The 19,527-nt window shown below is 38.9% G+C and overlaps 3 protein-coding genes across 3 annotated transcripts in view; 1 reads left to right on the forward strand and 2 right to left on the reverse strand.

Annotated features, from left to right (window-relative positions):
• Window positions 1–4,738, reverse strand: part of lmo7a (LIM domain 7a) — a 48,477-nt gene extending 43,739 nt beyond the window's left edge. Inside the window, 2 exon segments of the mRNA XM_039817727.1 lie at window positions 3,990–4,104; window positions 4,343–4,738. Of these exon segments, the coding sequence (XP_039673661.1) occupies window positions 3,990–4,058 (69 nt within the window). The 5' untranslated portion in view covers window positions 4,059–4,104; window positions 4,343–4,738.
• Window positions 4,739–5,705: 967 nt separating this feature from the next.
• On the reverse strand, window positions 5,706–11,330 carry uchl3 (ubiquitin carboxyl-terminal esterase L3 (ubiquitin thiolesterase)). The gene is made up of 9 exons (XM_039817697.1): window positions 11,168–11,330; window positions 10,966–10,977; window positions 10,165–10,293; window positions 9,890–10,046; window positions 7,512–7,597; window positions 7,031–7,078; window positions 6,823–6,898; window positions 6,594–6,652; window positions 5,706–6,505 (listed from the first exon to the last, which is right to left on the reverse strand). Exons 1-9 carry the CDS (start codon window positions 11,207–11,209, stop codon window positions 6,416–6,418), a joined length of 699 nt encoding a protein of 232 aa, XP_039673631.1. The 5' UTR covers window positions 11,210–11,330; the 3' UTR covers window positions 5,706–6,415.
• Window positions 11,331–14,540: 3,210 nt separating this feature from the next.
• commd6 (COMM domain containing 6) lies at window positions 14,541–19,143 on the forward strand. The gene is made up of 7 exons (XM_039817698.1): window positions 14,541–14,806; window positions 17,242–17,300; window positions 17,700–17,765; window positions 17,861–17,937; window positions 18,250–18,418; window positions 18,515–18,667; window positions 18,742–19,143. Exons 1-7 carry the CDS (start codon window positions 14,782–14,784, stop codon window positions 18,790–18,792), a joined length of 600 nt encoding a protein of 199 aa, XP_039673632.1. The 5' UTR covers window positions 14,541–14,781; the 3' UTR covers window positions 18,793–19,143.
• The last annotated feature ends 384 nt before the right edge of the window (window positions 19,144–19,527 follow it).

The following is a 19,527-nucleotide window of genomic DNA, read 5'->3' on the forward strand; positions in this document are numbered from 1 at the left end:
GGGAAAAACACAATACAAATTCAAGGAAAGAGGAAAAAAAAAAGTAGAATTGCTACTTTCCTCTGTTTTATTTCATTGCAAATTGAATATCTTTGAGTTTTGAACTGTTGATAGAACAAAACAAACAATCTAAAGATTGGGCTCTGGGTTATTAAAATGGGCACATTGCACTATTTTCTGACATTTTATGGACAAAAACAATCAATTGTGAGAATATATTCAGCAGATTGATTGAAAATGAAAATAATACATTCAAGCAATGTGAATTGCCAATGTGGCATTGTGTTACATTGTTTCCCCAAAAACATACACCAAAACCATAAGGATGCTTGGAGTTGCTTCAGCAACAACAAGATGAAGATAAGTAACACTACAAGAAATCCACCGGATCGTGTTACTTTTGATTGGCTGCTTTGTTCCTTTGTTGTATGTGAGGAACACAATGCAGTCCTTTTCAACCAGCCACACACAAACGCAGGGGAGTAAAACCAAAACTAGAGCTGAAATCCTATACAGATTATAGCCTGGGTTATTATATGACCTTAAAGCAAATCAATGGCTGTAGTGAAGCCCTACCTAAAACCGGTTTAAAGAGGTATTCTAAGTATTTTGGGTAACACCTTCCTTAGTGGCTCTCTGAGAAAATAAATTCTTGTCCATTAGAACCTTAACAAAAGAAAAACTAGCATGACATGTCTGACACTGCTGCACTATGCTTGTGATGTATTAAAGTGCTCATATTATGCCCATTTTCAGGTTCATAATTGTAATTAGAGGTTATATCAGAAAAGGTTTACATGGTTTAATTTTCAAAAAACACCATATTTTTGTTGTACTGCACATTGCTGCAGCTCCTCTTTTCACCCTGTGTGTTGAGCTCTCTGTTTTAGCTACAGAGGGCCTAATTTACTAACACTAGCGCAGTTTGCGTTGCGTCTGTTTATGAGAGTTCGGTAATAGCGCACGCTATGCTTCCACATTTTGCGTAGTATTTATCAACCCTGACACCCATCAGGCAATCAGCGTCTTTCTCCGCCCACTAGACCCTAAATTGCGCTGTAGCAAAGCGGTACTTGTGCTATGATATGGCTGAGTGCAGACTGCGATGCCAATATTTGTAATGTAGCGAGGAGTTTAACAACTGCTGGAATGGGATGTTAACGCTGAGTGGGAGATTCAATTTCATCTTTGATTTCTTCCAGTAACTCTAATATTGCATGGCTGCTTGATCTGTAACGCTAAATGATGTTGTGTTCACTGACAAAGTGTGATTCTTGTGTTAAAAATATTTTCAGCCTCGCCTGTGTCTTCGTCTTGCTCAAATTACTGTTGCCATTTCACCCGCGCGCATAAAGGTCTACGAGGAAACTCGAATTGGGGCTGGTTTACACCTGCTTTAAAGAGGCGGAAAAATTTCCCCCCGGCAGAATAGAGGCGCTCTTACTGACAGTCTTTGTAAATACCACGGAATATATAATTAGGTGCACTTTGCGCTTATCCTCCCACCTTTCGGGTGGAACTCCCACTTTCCCCACGACCCTCCACGAACGCATATTGAAAGCGCAACTTGTCTCTTCTCGCTCATGTGGCAGACAATCTGCGATTTTACCCAAGTGCGCCCTGTTTGTAAATAGCCCGCATCGGTTACGTCCGTCTTTGCGACCAATTAGCGCCTGGAAACAGGCGCAAACGGCTTGATAAATTTAGCCCAGAGTGAGGCATCTTACTTCTATTCCATGTTTGTTGGGAGTTGTACATGCGCAGTAGCTAGGTAAGGACTACTAGCCAGTCAGAAGCACAGTATGAGGGCGTGCCATGCTAGCAGCTAGGTGAGCATTATAACGTGTGTTACAAAGTGACGCACATTCGTCACAGAAGTAAAGCCTGGACTACAATAGAGCAGTTTGTGAACAGTGTTTTCTCTGGAAGATGGTAAGTGCCTTTGGGATGGACTTTCAGCTTTTTCACTTTGTAAACCTATAAGGTGCACAAAAAAGATATATAACACAATAAAGGAAAGGGAAAAGGCCAAAAAGCATAATATGAGCACTTTAATACAACAAGCTATATTTCCTAAAACCATCAGTGAAACCATAAAAAGCACTAGAACAGATCAAATCTATTAAATAAGCATTGATTAGATTACTAACAAGCAAACTAACTTAGTTATTACTCATAACAGACTGTGTTTGTGTTTTCAGGTGGGCATATGCATGGCCTTCTGACCTGTAAGTTGCATAAACACTGCCACTAGTTCTCGATTGTCAAAACATTCACACTTACGTATAGCCGTTCTTTTCAATTAACAAGGACTTCTATTATTCTACTCAGCCCTGTGGTTGTAGGACACAGCGCCCTGTGCTGACAGCAGGCCAGCTCTGAGGGGACTATGATCACAGCCATGGCAGCTAATGCCGGAATGTGTCCATGTGACAGGCTCCAGACCATTTCTTCTAGTTTTTAACAATACCACCAACCTCGCCATGCACACATGCCTCTGTTTAAAGTGCTATGAAGCCAAGCAGCTTGTTAATCATTCAGTGGCAGAATCCAATAGCCACAAAACTTGGTCTTTGAGGGGAAAGTGTTTGTCTCATGCCAGAACTTGGTCTCTGATTGCTAATGTATTTCCCCTACGGCAAAACCTCTCATACCTACACTGTAAATATACTCGTAGCATGGCCGGTACCTTTACCTATTCAACTTGTTCAGCTTCCTGCTCTCTCTCACTAATATTCCTGACCCTGCCTGAGATTACATGCCCCCACCACCGTCCACGAGGTAAGCCACTACAATGGGCCAGTGTGCAAGTGGGAGAGACACTGATGTCACATCAGAAGAATTCAGATTCACCCCTCATGAAATTAGAACAATATTTGTTTAGTTACAGCCATGCAGCAGCTCCACGCCACCCTGCTGGGAAGAGAATTTGCGAGATGGGGAAAACATAATTGTACCCGCTTGTAAAAAGAAAAGAAGGAATGAGAGTCTGGCTGGAGGTTGGATGGAAACTTTAAATAATTTGACATTTTGGAAATAAAACAGGCTGGTGGATAGGTTTTTGTTGAGTTGGTAGCTGTTTTGTATTTTGATTATCAGGTACATTATGACCATAAAAATAAAATTTTCTGCCTCAGAAAAGGAATCACCTGTTGAAACCTCTACTACTATTACATATTGTTAAGAAATTGTCACAAACATCACAGGAGCCATAGCGAGTTGTTCCTTTTTTAAGTTTTTGATTCATTACCGACATCTGAAATAGCAATATGAATATTCTGTGTATGGTTCCGAGTATTACATTTTATAGCAAGTGTCATAAGCAAGGTGGAAACCTCAAACCCAGTCAATTGGTCTGTTCTAATCTGGGTTGATCTGTGGTTAGAGTAGGCGTGTGGTAAAATAGATTGTTTTTCTTAATTCCTATGGTGATTTTCTCACTACAGTACATGCTTGAAACTGTAGCCTCAAATTAAACCCTGGGAAACAAACCGATAAGCAGGTATAGGCAAGATCCAACAAAGGAAGCAGCAAGCAAACAATAATGATGAATGCGTTCAAATCAATGTACCTGTATTCGAGGGGGGGCATGGCTAATGCTTGGATGATTTCTAGTGGCTGAAATAATAGACTTGATTCTATTTTACCAGTTACCTGAGACATGACGTCAAGGGTGACACATTCCTCCATGCATCTATTGGTCCAGACTACTATTATCTGAAACTTTGTGTGAAAACCCTTTTTGAGTGAAACCCAAGCAACATACTTCTAAATCAGGTATGTATTGGAAAGTCAAACATAGCTTTACACCTGAATAGGCTCATGTCATGTCTCATAGTAGCCAAACACTATCATACTGTATATGAGGGTAAAATCTTTCCTGAATTGCAATATGGTGATCACAAGCAGTTGCCAATTTGATTTTCACCTTATGATTTCCAATATTCTTGTCAGTTGTAAAGAAAGGTGTTGAGATAGTTTCTACTCACCTCAATCCATCTCTGCGCCTCCAAGTAGGCTTCGTCGTAGCTGACAGTGGACTGCTGACGCCACTCCATCACGAACACGTATTATCCGAGCTGCACTGGCGGGCCAAATCTCTTCCTAGTGGCCCGCATTTAAAGTCCAGCGACATAAAATGTGGGCCAGTCCAAACAAGCAGACTCAATAAAACGCACTCAGAACTCGTCAAGCAATATCTAGAGCATCACAGGTGAACGTGTAATCACACTACTCATTCAGGAAAAATGCCTCCTATTGTTCATGTCCAACAGCTCATCCCTGATTGAATGCAAGGTGTAACAGTTATGCATTCCCTTTGCGTCACCTTGCTGTTGCTTACCTGTTCTTTCATCCGACACACCTGTGGTTGGTTTCTTTGGGCTATTTTCACACTCTACGCGCAGCTATGCAGCGGTCTAACGAGTCTTCAAAGTCCGACCCGGGCTCGACCTCGTCTGGTAGAGGCACTGACAGGATTCTCTTCTCATGAAGTTTAAGCTGCATTAGGCTGTGGCAGGAGAGTTTCCAAAGTGGGGTCCGAGGACCACCCACGGGTCCTTTGAGCGGCTTCCAGGTGAAAACAAGTTGGCTGATATTTCCCTCTCTGAAGATTATTTTGATCCCAGGTTTTCACTGCTGCCCGTACAGTCTACACTGGATCATAACCAGCTACAACATATTCTCACATTACTATTCCTCAGGTCAAAATAGTATTAAATATGTGTGGGTTGCTGAGTAGCAACTGTTTAACCAAACGTTAAAAAAAGTTTGCGTCCCTGGATAAATTCCTCTACTTGAAGGAGTTAAGTCTCTCCTGTTAAAACAAATATCTTTCCTGCAACGCCACGCAGCGGCGGTTAGAGTGCAGTGCAGGGCCTGGAAAACAACTTAGTGAAAAATGTAATTCCATCAGTTGGTAAGTGACTAACCTAACCCCTAACCCCAAGTGATATTACTGATATTTTGCTGATAACATTTTGAATGTAGGACTTTTACTTCTAATGGAGTACATTTTCTATATTAGTATTTTTACTTTCCCTAAAAGGAAAAAGTTCTTTCACAACTGTCTACGGAGTAGCCTCTGAAGAAGTCCGCCTTTGGTGGATCACACATGGTTGGCTTTGACTGAATATAACAAAGAAATCATGAGCAGTTTGAAAAAAAAAAAATCAACCTTTTCTGTAAAATGTAAAAGAAACTCATCAGGTGTATAGGCCCAATATGAACAAAAGAAATGATAATCACTATCATATGGTCACCTTTTGTATTAAGAGAAAATGTGAACATATCCTTTACATTTTGAGAAAAAGAGAAAAGGCATACTCCTAACAGGAGGTATTTTGAATATTTTGCCATTGTCTGGCATACATTAGTAGAGTGACATACTAATGAAAATGAGATTCAGTAAGATTTGGGTGGTTTTGGCAACTTTTAGTGCAGGTTCTGGTTGCATTCAAAATCTATATTTTGTATTTCCAGGGGCGAGGCATGTTTCACACTTCTGATTTCTTAATAGTATTTCATTTGGCCAATGCAGTTTGCCATGTTTTTTTTTTTTTTTTTTTTTAAATTCTCTTCAGTATGCCTGATCAAGTTGAATACACCACAAAATAAACCCATCAAAGTTAAATTTATACAAAAGGTAAATAGATAAATATTTCTAACTAAAATGTTGGTGTTAGAGAAAAACCACAAGAGAAATGTTTAATACATTTGCCTTTTATTTGACAGAATTTTTAATTCTTATTACAAAAATGTAGGCACCTTCCACAGTCTGTTTTGTTCAGTTAGCCTCACTTACAGGAGACTTTTTATTGGATAACCTTTCAGAACATTACTAGATACAACACCATTTTGCCTGTTTTTTTTTTCCTTCCAAAAACTATTAATGCAATTAAAGCCTTGCAAAACATGTTTCTTCAGCTGGATTTGACCATGTGGTTAGACGCATGATCAAAAATCACCACAAACAGTATGTATCATTGAACCAAGAGTAATAAAGAAGGTGAGTTTCCCTTAGTTACGTGGACAATTTGTTTCATTTCTTACTTAATTGAAAGCCAAACATGCCATGTAAACAAACTATAGTGCAGTGTCAGGGTAGTACAGCTGATATCTGTATTACAGTTATCGAGATGGTTCAGCAGCGGGGAACTGGAACATTTTGATCTTAAGAAGAAATACTTTAAGTCGCACAGGAGCACTTCGACTCTCTTAAAATTTCATCCAAGTCGTAACAAGTGATGAACTGTATAACCACAATGGAACATTACTTCAGAAGGATATCCCTGACATTTTATTTCCCCCACAAGTATTTTGAAAGAAAATAAAAATAAAATTTCCCAATAAAGTCAGCACTTGAGAATGTTTGGCAGTAATGTTTTTTGTTTTCTGGGGACACACAAGAGTTTTCTCAGTATGCATCTTTAGAAAGGGCAATGATGGTGAAACGAACCTCCTGAGGGTCGCGAGCCATGAAGACCTTACAAACTTCGACAGCATCCTGCAGTGCAATCAAACACGTCAGAAAATTTCAACTTCAGAAGATATTTCTTATGACAATTTGTCATTTTTGTTCTGTGATGTCTTACCTCGAGGAAAGTATCTTCTGAAGTTTTTCCGTGGACAATCGGGAAAGGCTTTCGGCCATCTGGGTTTATAAAAAGAAAAAGAAAGAAAGAAAGAAAGAAAGAGAGTGTTCATCAGGAAGTTTTCTGTTTGCTTCAAACCTGCAACCACTAAATATGGAATTAAAGTAATTACCATCAACAAGGACACAAATGCTACTCAATACATTTGATAGAACAGTGGTTAACTCACCCAGTTCATATAACTGTCCTGCAACATTCACAAAAGCTATAAAATGCAGATTCACTTTCTCATCTAAACTTGGGGCCTAAAACACAGAAGAAATAAACACAAAGAGCTTTTCAGTCAAACATTCGTTGAGATTCAACACAGAAATAGTGGTGTTGGTTTGGTACAAGCATCCTCAGACAACACGGAGAGTCTAAAACGCAATACAAACCTCAGTCTGTCCCTCCTGTGCACTGGATTCATGTGTAACACGTATACTCTGAAACAGAGAGTAGGGGAAAAAAAGCCAGTGATTTGCTGGGTAAGCAGCAGCCGCTGGTAGTTTTTTTTTTTTGATTGTCCTTCATAGTAATTTGGCCAATCTCCTACACATTTACGATTTTTATGTACACAAGACCAGTATTATTATTGAACAAATGACAGCTACAGAGTTGTTATACAAAACTGTAAATGCCTAAGAGGTACCAGGAAATATAGAGGATTTGTTTCCCATGGTGTCATCACTCAACACTGATAAAAAAGATCTGGGGCCAAAACACAGACTAACATAACATAATGGGAAAATATACAATGACCACAAATCCTTAATTCCTTTTTGTGAAAAGCGGACTAAAAAAAGAATAACTTACACTTAACCGAGCACTTCATCACCCCGTCCTTGAGCAAAGATTTTCTTTTCAGTGTTTTCTTACCTCATCTTTTTCCAGGAAAGTGGCCCTTTCCTCTGAGGTCATTTTAGAGGTTTGCTCAATAAACTTCTTAAGAGGAGAATCGGGCTCTGAGGAGAAAGGACAACATGCAGTAAAATCTATACAAAACACTGGGTGACATGTCAATTGGAGACTTTTGTTGCGTTTTTCTCAAAATATAATAAAACCCAAATTTAATGGATATATAGGGTTATATTGGCAACTCAGTCATTTTAACCCACACGTGTCCTTATGTTTCTTCTTGAGCAAAGCTCTGCGATTCTCTGCAATTCCCGGCCACATCCTGCTACGTCCTGCTGCATCCGCCGCATCCACCCATGCTCTGTAGCGCCACGCTACATCCCGCAACGCCCTGCTGTGATGTTCCTATGCACAGAGTAGTCTGGATCCGGTATAGGGGACTGCAGTATGACACAATGTGCCCTGCTATGACATGAACTTCCACGATAACCTTCGAGGTCACTGTGACCTTTAACGTGACTATTATCGCCACTGTTCATCACACCCCCAACCGGCCCGTCAGACACCGCCTACCAAGAGTCTGGGTCTGCCGAGGTTTCTTCCTAAAAGGGAGTTTTTCCTTGCCACTGTCGCGATAGCCACTGCTAATGCTTGCTCTTGATGGAATTACTGTAATTGTTGGGGTTTTGGAAATTATAGAGTGTGGTCTAGACCTACTCTATCTGTAAAGTGTCTCGAGATAACTTTTGTTATGATTTGATCCTATAAATAAAATTGAATTGAAAAATTGAATTGAACTTGATCAACTCCGCAATCATACAACCGCCTAGACTGGGTAAACCCAGCCCAATCTGCCGGCGATTTGATTTCGCCCTGCAGCTCAGGCTGGAAACCTGTACGTTATTCTATCCTGCTTCCGTTACAAATTTGCGGGGACCAATCACAAACTGGCTTATCCACCTGGCGCGCTATTGGCGGGTTTAACACGATGACGATAGAGAAGCAAGCAAGCAGCTTTTTGTTTAGATTCAACATGGCGGCCACCGAAGCGCAGCAACCGAGAGGGTAAGCTTCGCTTCAGAACTCAAACTTCCTATGGCGCCATTTTGATGCTACAAAGCCATCACCTCCCGTTAGCATTCCACTGACTAGCATTCATTTTGCCGTCACTTTGACAGCGAATAACTTTACATCTGAAGCGTTTAAAGACTATATGCCCATTGTTTATTTCTAAAGAAACACAACAATGTGTAAAAGGCTCCATTACCTTGTACCTCACGTTATGGCTCCGTAGCAGACGGTTTTGTAAAAATAGGCTAACGATTGTGTCATAACCAAGCGACTTACTGTCGCATAGAGGAATTACCGTACTGTACAGGAGAAGCTCGCAGGCAGTTTCGACTTACATGAGCTGTTTAGGCTTAATTACTAATGTTAACTAGCATTTTAGTTAGCAATAATTAGCCTGTGCCCATGTTATCTCCTAACATATACCTACGCTCTCCGTCTCTGCAAGATTCGGAATGATTGAGATTTCTCTTGGCACAGCTACCAGAACACTTACAACTTTCAGACAGGTTGCTCACGTCACATTTACGTTGTCTCTCTCAGTTGGAGGCTGCGCAGTAATGCTCAGCGCTCACCGGAATAGTGCTTCCAATATACTTCACTGGTCTCCGTCCAGAGCAACGGGATCTGTTGGTCCATTCTTATATACTGTCTATGGCAGCAACCCGTTGATGCCGCTGCTACGTCACCCGGATCGTTGGTCTGATTGGTTGAAGGACTAACCAATTGTGTACAGAGTCATTTGAACTATGCCCATTGATCACACCTCTTGTGCAGTAGAAAATACAGAGCAGACTCCCCAGACCAATGCTCAATATTAAAAGATTGAGCTTGGTCTGGTGATAGCCAGACTAACAACTGCCTTGAGTCGTCACTCAAGTTGTAAACATAGGAATCTTTCACATCTCTACCACTGCATATGACGTGAACTAGGGCTGGGATATACAAGATCTTCTATCCCGATATAGGTCATTTCATATCTCGATAACAAAATATATCCCAATATAGCATGTTTCCTGGTAATTAAATAAATAGTCTATATAAAATTACCACATGATACTCCTGTGTGAATTAAATACTTGACAAATGAATTTTCTCATTTTGTTAAGAACTTTAGTGCAAAATGAACATAACATGCAAGGATCAGAACATCAAGTGTCGTCTAAATGACAAACATTGCCGTAACACAACTCGGCCGCTGTTTTTTCGCCATTGCGATAGAAATGAAATAGTAAAAATAGAATATACATTTTTACACCGTTTTGACGATATATAAAAATATAAATATATATACATAGCCCAGCCCTAACGTGAACAGATTAAATACTAACCAAAATCCAGGTGAGCCTGGTTGTTTGCCACTGCATGAATTAATCCTATAGTTCCACAGGCGTTTCCAATAGTTTGCTTGATGAAGTAGACGTCAGGAGAGACCTCTTGTTTCTGACCCTTGAGTTTCTCCTCCTCTTCTTGCTTGAATGCCTCATACTGGACACAAGTAGGAGAGAAGAGAACTATCTGTTGAACATTGTTTGCATACATAATGTGGAGATAGACATTATGGTTCATGAACATGCGGTTAATACATTTTAGGCCAATGATGTACCTTCTCGGTCACTGGGAAGAGAAGTAGCACTGCGCACACTGGTCTTGGTACCATGCTGAGAAGCTCTGGATCCAATCCATATACATCTCCAAATTGCCAGGTTGGTCTCATACCCAAGCAATTGACGAACTACACAAAAGCTGAGAGTAAATTTGTATGCATACAAAGACAAGAAAGCTAACCTAACAATACCTGGCAGACAGGTTTTACACAAAGTAAGGTTGTACATAGCTGGCTCCTGATTACCATTAGGAACAACTGATTCCTACCCAACCCCAGAAAGGCTAGAATGCCTGTCTGTAACAATACATAATCACTGCATGCCAGCATACTAAACTTCTGTTAGAAATCCTTGGAAAATAAAAATAAAAACAGCTGTCCCCTATTTATATAAAATACTTATGTAAATTTTATGGGTAACGCTTTATTTTACAGGGAGTTTTCAACCTCTTGACATTGTTAAATGTCGACAGCAATTAGTCTAGGGTTACTACTCAGAGGTTTTGGCTTCTTTAAGTTGGACATTTTTACTTTATAAAATATATATTATTGGACATACAATTACAGCATACAACTAACAATAACTTCTGTTAATAACTGTGCCAAATTCTTCGCGGCCTATTGTCTTCCGTTATGTTTATCAGACAGTAGCTACTTTATTTCAGAACTTTAACTCCTTAATGATAACGTTACGTTGGTTGTAGCATTGATTCTGGGTAGGCCTTGTCCCTCTGCAAGTCGCATTGCCGCTGATTATTCAGACCCATCTGGTGTTAAATTAAATCAGAAGAAAATACTCACCTTTGTCATGACCTGAAATGAAAAGACACAAATAAAAATATTAATAAAATTGCTTTTGGATTTAGCAAAGCAGCCACACCGGCTCCAGCTTTTGTTCTGACTGTTAACGTTAGCTACAAGTTAGCTAGCTAGCCATCACATGCTTGTGAATGAATGACTTCAATTAAACAATATAGTTTGAAGAATTATCAACATTACATACTTCTGGATTCGACTCCAGGGGCAACCAGCGTGGACTATCCATTTTGAAGTAACGTCGACTGTTATTTTCTTTTTAACCGACAGCTAAAACTGATTTACCAAAATCTGTTTGACAGCTGGAAATCGCTTCCGCGTCAGAAAAGTGCACCTTGACCATTAGGTGATGCGCAGGGGTATTGACTTTTTTTATTAAACCATACATACACCACACCCACTACTTTTCGATATGAATAGACACTTTGCATATATTGAAAATACAATTAAAGTGTTTTTCTACCATAGTTAGTTGTGCCATGGCTCTTTGTCTGCAAAATAAAGGATTTTGGAATGTATAACTCACACCACCAGCCCAACAGTGGATCATTCCAGGGTCATGGGCGTGTTTCAGAGAGATCAGCGGTTGTGGTTGTTCCACACCCACGTCCATTCACACCCGTAACAGAAAAATCTAAACGTATCCAACAAGTGTTTTACAGATTTCAGCATGTAACTTAATCAGCAATATTACCTGTGTGGGCAACATAATTTTAAGCTTATATATATATATATGAGTAGGCTACTTAAAGAATTTAGTCAAAAATAAGTCTCCACTTGACATCAAACGTAGGCTATCATTCAAATGCCCCCAATAGGTGTTTGTCACTCTGCTGTTCAAATGAGTGCAAAGCAGGGTATTAGCCACAGCCAGCAACTTGACTACATGTGCAAGCACAGCCTTTTTTCACCATATCACACAGCAATAGGACAACCAAAGAGGTCTGTGTGAGCAGTGTGTGATTTCAGTAATTGCACAATAATCTATCTAGTGATCATTCTCTAAAGGCAAGATGGAATTACTTCTTTTGCTCTAAATTCTGTCAGTAGTTTTTTGTTCATTCAACAGAGTGTTTAATCTTGATATGCGTGTCTTTTTAAGCTAAGGTTTTCCTTTATTTTTGGTAAACCAGTCGTCTTAGTAAACCATAAGCAAGTGTGTTCAAGTCAAGTCCAACACCAAGACAGCACTCTATTAAACCGTCCCCATCATGCGAGTAGGCTAACTCTGTGTAAATACCGTTCAGGTGTCTCCAACTGTCCAAGGGCCTAATGTAATTTATAGAGGAGTAGCCTATGTACTCTGGTGTAAGGCAATGTATAGCCTACCTTGAGTAAAGATGCTGCATCAAACTTCATCATCCACCCCACTTCACTTGACTGAAACATAGAGCCAGACATCTCACTCTTAATCTGAAAAGAGACCATTGTTTATTTGTATTCTGTATTCAGTTAATCATTTAACTTGTGTGTAAGCAAATACATATTTAGCTCTGAAACTAGATCCAAACATACCAATGTCTTATTTGTCACACTTATTTGTCTTATTTCATTGAAGTTTGAATGCCTTAACATGGCTTTCATTCTGTGCAAAAATACATTTCAGTTCAAGTTTAGCATGACATTTTAGAATTTAGAGTTAAAGGGTAATTTGGTACTAAAAGACTATTGACTGTGGAATATATTCTCATCATTTGTCTAACAAAGACTGCTGGAATGTCACATTTGCTTCAGATAAACTTTGGAATACATTTTTGCAAGGAATGAGGCCTGTGGATTTTGTCCCACAGCACTTTTATTAAAAACACATTAGGAATGATATCTTCAGGCCCACTATGAACAGGAGGAATGATTACATTACAGCAACCAAAACCTGTTTCAACAGTAAGAAATAGCCTATTGGCAACATTGAATCAATTTTTGCAATCCATTCCTGTTGCTAACACTGGAAATGAAATAGTAGGTGATAAAAAGAAATAAGATAAGCCTTTATAGATTCCATGAGGGGGATTTTGGTTGCAGCAGCACAAAGGCAGAAATAAGACTATAGGCTAAAGCCTGGACTGTACTGACCTGGAAACATTCAAATCACTCATCAAAACACAACTCTTCAATCAGCCTTCCACCTACAATAGTTTTACATATTATCTACTGTTAGTTATTGTTTTAATTGCTTTTAATATACTTGTTTTATATGTTGGTTTTATTGCTTCATCTGTTTTTCAATGTGCTAAATGTGCTGGTTTTGCTGTAAAGTGTATTTGAGTACCATGTAACGTGCTATATAAATAAAATGTATTATTATCATTATTATCATTATTATTATTATTATTATAGAAAGTTGAGGAAGACCACTTCCAGACGGGGCAGTAATGTAACTTCAAGAACGCCAAGTGCCGTAAACCTCAAAGAAGCAATTGGAGGTCCCAAAGACTGATTTAGAGATGCTTGGGATTAAGTCAGAAAATCCTGAATTGGATTTGGTGCGTGAATTCTGATGTCATATAATGGAAAGATATCAGGAACACATACTAATTTTTACTGATGGTTCAAAGGATCAAGAAACAGGTGCTACAGGAGCAGCTTTTGTTGTTCAGAGGTGGAATGCTCAAGCTTGTAAAAGAACCTCAAGTGTGTTCACAGTGGAGTTGTATGCAATTCTGATGGCAGTGCGATGGACTGAACAGATTCAGAACCAAAAAGTGTTGATATGTAGTGATTCTGTGTCAGCTAATAGTATTGGGAAAGAGTTATCAAAGAGTCGTCAAGATCTTGTATATGATATTCTTCTGGCAATTAGAGATGTGACAAGGAGAGGGGTAGAAATATCATACGTATGGGTCCCAGCTCATGTAGGTATTGCCTCAAATGAAAAGGCTGATAAGTTGGCCAAGGAAGCTGCTCAAAAGGAGGCTATAGATGTCACCATTAATCTATCCAAGGCGGAGGGTAAAAGTATTGTGTGGCAGGCAACAATTTTAAAATGGCAACAGCTCTGGGAGCAAGAACACAAAGGGAGGCACTTATTCTCAATCTCTAAGGTCACTGACTCAGTTAATGTTTGTAAAAGAAGGGAGGGTAGATGTAGGGAAGAGATTATTATTTCTAGAATGAGGATAGGTCACACGTTTCTGAACAGCACTTTATTTATTTTAGGTAAGCACCAGAGTGGTTTGTGTTCATGTCAGGAACCGGAGACAGTGCAACATGTTTTGATTTCTTGTAGAAATTATGACCGTCAAAGACAAGATCTACTCAGAAAATTGCAAGAAATTGGCTTGGAAGAAGTGTCTCTGAAAAGTATTTTAGAATTAGGATCAAGCGGGAGGGGAAAACGTTGTTTTTTCAAATTTTTAATAGACACTGGACTGTATCACCGGATATAGTCTATGGATATAGTGCACTAAGGTGCTAGTTCCGTAGATGGCAGCAATGCAACTTATTGGATGCCGGCTGCCGTAAAATTCCAAAGAAGAAGAAGAAGAAGAAGAAGAAGAAGAAGAAGAAGAAGAAGAAGAAGAAGAAGACGCTCCAATACAGTAGGTGGCGGTATGCACCTTTTACGATGGTTACGATCCGCCCGTAAACAGATAGAAGAAGATTCACTGCAAAGACAGAAGGTTCTCTGCCAATAAAGTCGGTCTTATTATACATCCGTCATAAAGTCACCCAATTTGTCACTAGGAGGTTTGAAAATAATAATAATATAGATTTGATATATAAGTCGCTAAAGGGGTCTTAAGCGTTGCCAAGCGAGCAAGTCCCTAAATAGAGAACACTGCCAAGCCAGACTGAGAGAAGATGCCAGCAGCAGAGGAATCGCATGGTGGGTTTTTAACTTGCATCACGTACTTATTAGCCTTTTCAGTTTCCAGTAGATTGTAGTTTGACTAGACGGAGGGAGAGGCAGGGTAGCATTGGGCACTATCCAGGAAATGTATTAGTTACTCATTAGCGGAGTGACTTTACCTGTCGATATGTGTTTCCCCTAACTGATTGTTGAACCAAACAATATCCCTAGCTACCCCAATCTGACTTTTTTTTTTTTTTTTTTTAAGATGCTGAACACCTGACTCCAACCGATACCAGTTATTCTGCCAACACGCCTAACATTAATCATAACGGAAGCCTAGATCAAATTCGTGCCTCTCGCACACAAACCATCAACCATCGGTTTCTCTACCTAACCAGCATTATTAAAAACATCCAGAAATTCGCTTAAACACACTGCTGTCCTGATGACATTTACAGAATGCCCAAAGACGCTCTGCCATCTTTGTTTTGACTCGGAAAACAAAGGCGCACCTTGGGGAAACTGGTTAAAACCTAAAACCTGCTTATTATTCAGCGGAACGAACATGTTTTTATCCATTAAGTTAAAAAGAGACTGGTAGCTTCGGAACAACGGTTAACGTTAGTGTCAATAACTTAGTAGTGGAATGTAGCTAGCTACTTAAGTACATTTACTCAAGTACAATTTTGAGGTAGGCCAACTTGTAGCCTAGCTAGCTAGCCACTTACCAGAGCATTTCCATTTTATGATACTTTGAACTTCTACTCTACTAGCAACATTTGGAGGCAACTATTTTATATTTTTACTCCACAACCATTATTTGACAACTTTAGTCACTATATTGTTACTTTGCAGATTCAAATATAAATCATCTAATAGACAAATAGTCTACATGATGATATGTAGATTAAGCTACCCTGAAGTTAAAGGTGCTCAAAGTGATGTGACGCGTTTTTTAGGCTACAGCATTTTTTTGTCACAATCAGCAAACATCTCACTATCCACTAGCTGCCTGTCCCCTGAACACACTGTTAAGAAAACGTGGTCTCTGTAGACAGCTCAGGCTCCACAAACGGCAACAAAAACAAACTGCGCCAACCTGCAAAACGAACCATAACAAACAGTGTTCCAGCCAATAACCGACAAGAAGGAGTTGGTTGAATCATGAATACGCATTGTGGAAGTAGCCTACGTGCTAACGCTGCTGCAGCGATGGCTCAACCAACTCCTTCTTGTCGGTTATTGGCTGGAACACTGTTTGTTATGGTTCTACTTATGGTAGTGATGAGATGTTTGCTGTATGTGACGAAAAAAGTTGGAGCCTAAAAAACGCGTCCCATCACTTAGAGCACCTTTTAATCAAGTAGGCTAATTAAAATAAATTCCGCCCTACTGTAACATTAAAGTAATGAACACATTAATGCATCACTAATTATAATCCAGTAACAATATGGAATTGGCAATTCTGCATAATTATCACCTTTACTTTTGGCACTTTAACTTGATTTAGATGCTAATACTTTTCTACTTTTACTTACTAAGAGTTTGAATGCAGGACTTTTACTTAATAAAGTATTTCTACATTATAGTATTGCTAGTTTTACTAAAGTAAAAGATCTGAATACTTCTAACCATCACTGGAAATAGCTAACTTTATTCTACAACGGTGTTATCAGAGAAAAAACATCTTTTAAGCTTTTACATAAATGTTACCCCACTAACCTTTTTTATTTAAAGATATTTAAAAGTAAGTGACATGACTAATAAATGTACCTTTTGTGCTGAAAGTGTTTTTTGCTCATTTTGGAACTGCTCTGGTGTACGTTCATTTCAGATGTTAGCCTAGTGCTTTCATTTTTGATCATGTCCTTCCTGAGTTTGTTGTGTTTTGATGATTTGCTGTTTGGTTTTCATTTCTGTGATATAATTAAGTCAAAACACTAATATTAACCTACGGTAATTATTATTTTGGATACATTCTATAATTATAGGAGCAAAATTATAATTTAAGTTAAAACTGTGCTTAAATATTGTATTTTTTTAATTTTATTTTTTCCAATATATGCAAACAATTATTTGCTGTGACAATGCAAACACTTAAACTGACAAATGTATGTTGTACCCCCAACATTTTTTCTTGTACGTATTGCTATTTTTTATTTGTTAAATATCTTGCTCTGTGTATTGGGGCGGCTTCTGGTGTCTTCTCTTCATCCCTGTCCTGAATATTTTAAATTTTGTGTTTACTAAATAAAGTTCTGAGAAAAAAAAGATTTCTACTGAGATTCCTTCAGGTCAAAGAAGACAACGCTAGCTAGACTGACATATTTGTAATAGTTTGATCATAAATGCATAATTAACATCATAAATGCTATTGCAGTTGAAGTTTCTTGCCTGCTCTTGAACAGAGAGCCATGATTAACATAGACTCACATGACACTGTGACTTACTTAACTTCTGTACTTCAGGTGTCAACAAAGTTGTGGACAACATCTGTAAGCTTTCTCCAGATCTTTTGGCTGAAGCAGTAAGTATATTTTATCTCTAGCATAGAATTGATTGACTTGATTATTATTTAAGTGAGTAAAGTGCTTAGAAGAGAAGCACCGCACATCATGTTATTGTTGGCCTGTAATATTTGTTAAATTACCACAGGCACAAAATAATTAATTTCGGAAATGACAATAATGTAAACCCAACATGCCTCTTCACGCTTCATTTTATAAGCTATGCAACAGCACGAAGTTGTCGTGGTACAAACCTCTCAGTGGGATTAACAACTGCATGTTAAATACTTATATATAATATAACAGTGTTCATTGTAGGGCTATTAACAGCCATACTCTGCACATTTCGCACAGGATGTGGTTTTGTTGCCATAGAGGTTCTACTGTAGTTGTGATAACGAATCTTATAATCTCCACAGTGTCAGCACATTCTGATTTATCTTCAAGGACAAACTAAAGGAGTAGATTCAGCTGAAATTTCTCATGTGAGTCAATATTTCCTTAGAATATTTTTTTAACTTGTAGTAACCCATCTTCCCAGGTTCCTCTTTCATTACTTGTTTTGTTTTTTTCTGGGCAGAAATTTCAAAGAGCTGGAGTCAGACTTGACCATGAAGCTCTACAGAACATTATCAGATTTCTCCTGTTAACATTCAGGTATCTTCTGTCCTATTTTTATTATTTTGCCTCTGAATGTGGTTTGTTAGCTGGTGAATGTGTCTTCTCCGGTGTAGCCCACATTTATTCCTTATGTTATTGTTTAAAGCCCAACATATTGATTTGTTTGTCGAGTTTGATGTAGTTGCATGTTCATTCCAAATCCCCTAAATAAGATCATGCCTATAGCATTGTTTAACAGAGCTTTAACAGCATTTATCCTGGGTTATGTGCCTGGCAAAAGGCTAAACCATACATAAAGAAGGACTTTGTTGTACCCAAAAGTGTGATAGTTTAGATTTGTTTCATCAGGTCAGCTGGGAAGAGCAACTTCTCTGGGGATGACCTTGTGTCGAGGCTGGAGGAAGGCAGTAATAAGTGGCCCAAAGCTTCCCTTCAGGTGTTGCACAGGTTGTGGAGTGAACATGGTGCATTAGTCCATGCTCAGCAGGAGGTCCAGGCCATGCTCAGCATCAGCCAGGTATGTATACATCTCATTTTCAATATAGTTTCTATATTTCACAGACTGTCTATATTAAGGCCGATGAGACTTTGTTGTTTTGCTGTATCTTTCTAGTTAGTGGACATGCAGTGGAAGCTCGGCATGGCCGTGAGCTCCGACACCTGCCGATCTCTCAACTCCCCATACGTGTCTCTACTGCTAAAGATCGTTGAGCCCTCTGGGCAGATTTGTCAGAGGTCTTTTGAAATGACCATTCCACAGTTCCAGGTCTGCATTACTGGATGTGAATGTAGTGGTGTTGGTGTAATTATTTACATTAATTATTTGTTTGTCCTCTGCAGAACTTTCACAAGCAGTTCAAGGAGATGGCAGCCGTTATGGAGACTGTGTGATGGTTGCAAGTTCACCTAAGTGCTTGTCGAAATGACACTCCAGTTAACTTGTTACCCAACCGAAGAACTGCTTGACACAGGTGTGTGTCTTCTGGCTGTTAAACATGTGGATACCAATTATTGCAAATGTCAATTGTCTGCTTTTCGCTTTGCTTTTTTTTTTTTTTTTACTTTACAGATTGCATAAGCTCCTAAATGATTTACTGAACAGTCCTGGGGCTTTTTGTTAACTTCTGAATTATGAGGACTTTTGCCATGTTTTTTCCCCTGTTAATACTGAAATGTATACTGTGTGGTTTGATGCCACACAACAATGATGCAATAACAATCATTAAATGTAAACCTCCATTGTATGGCTATTTGATTCCAACTTCACAGCTTAGAGCAAATCAAAGTAAAAGCATTTATACACTAAATCAATGAAATGCTTAGTGTCACTGTTTACCATCCAACTAATCTGTAAATGTAGAATCCAGAGAGAAATAATTCTGACCTACCTTTTGGGTAGTTTTGTAGTCTTAATATTGGTTCTAGTGGGGAGTCCACAGTTTCTGCAGCAAATTTAGGGATGCTTTAATTATCTGGTTTGCCGATTGTCTTTGATTGCATTTCTAGATGGATGGATCTCATTAATTTCCATTTTCGCCACAATCCATTGTAGACAGTTCATTCAATACAATGTCAACACTCAAAGAACAGAAATACAACCACGTGATTTCATCAAGTGGGGGTCTA

Source organism: Perca fluviatilis, chromosome 12, assembly GCF_010015445.1.
Source record: "Perca fluviatilis chromosome 12, GENO_Pfluv_1.0, whole genome shotgun sequence".
Lineage (NCBI taxonomy): Eukaryota > Metazoa > Chordata > Actinopteri > Perciformes > Percidae > Perca > Perca fluviatilis.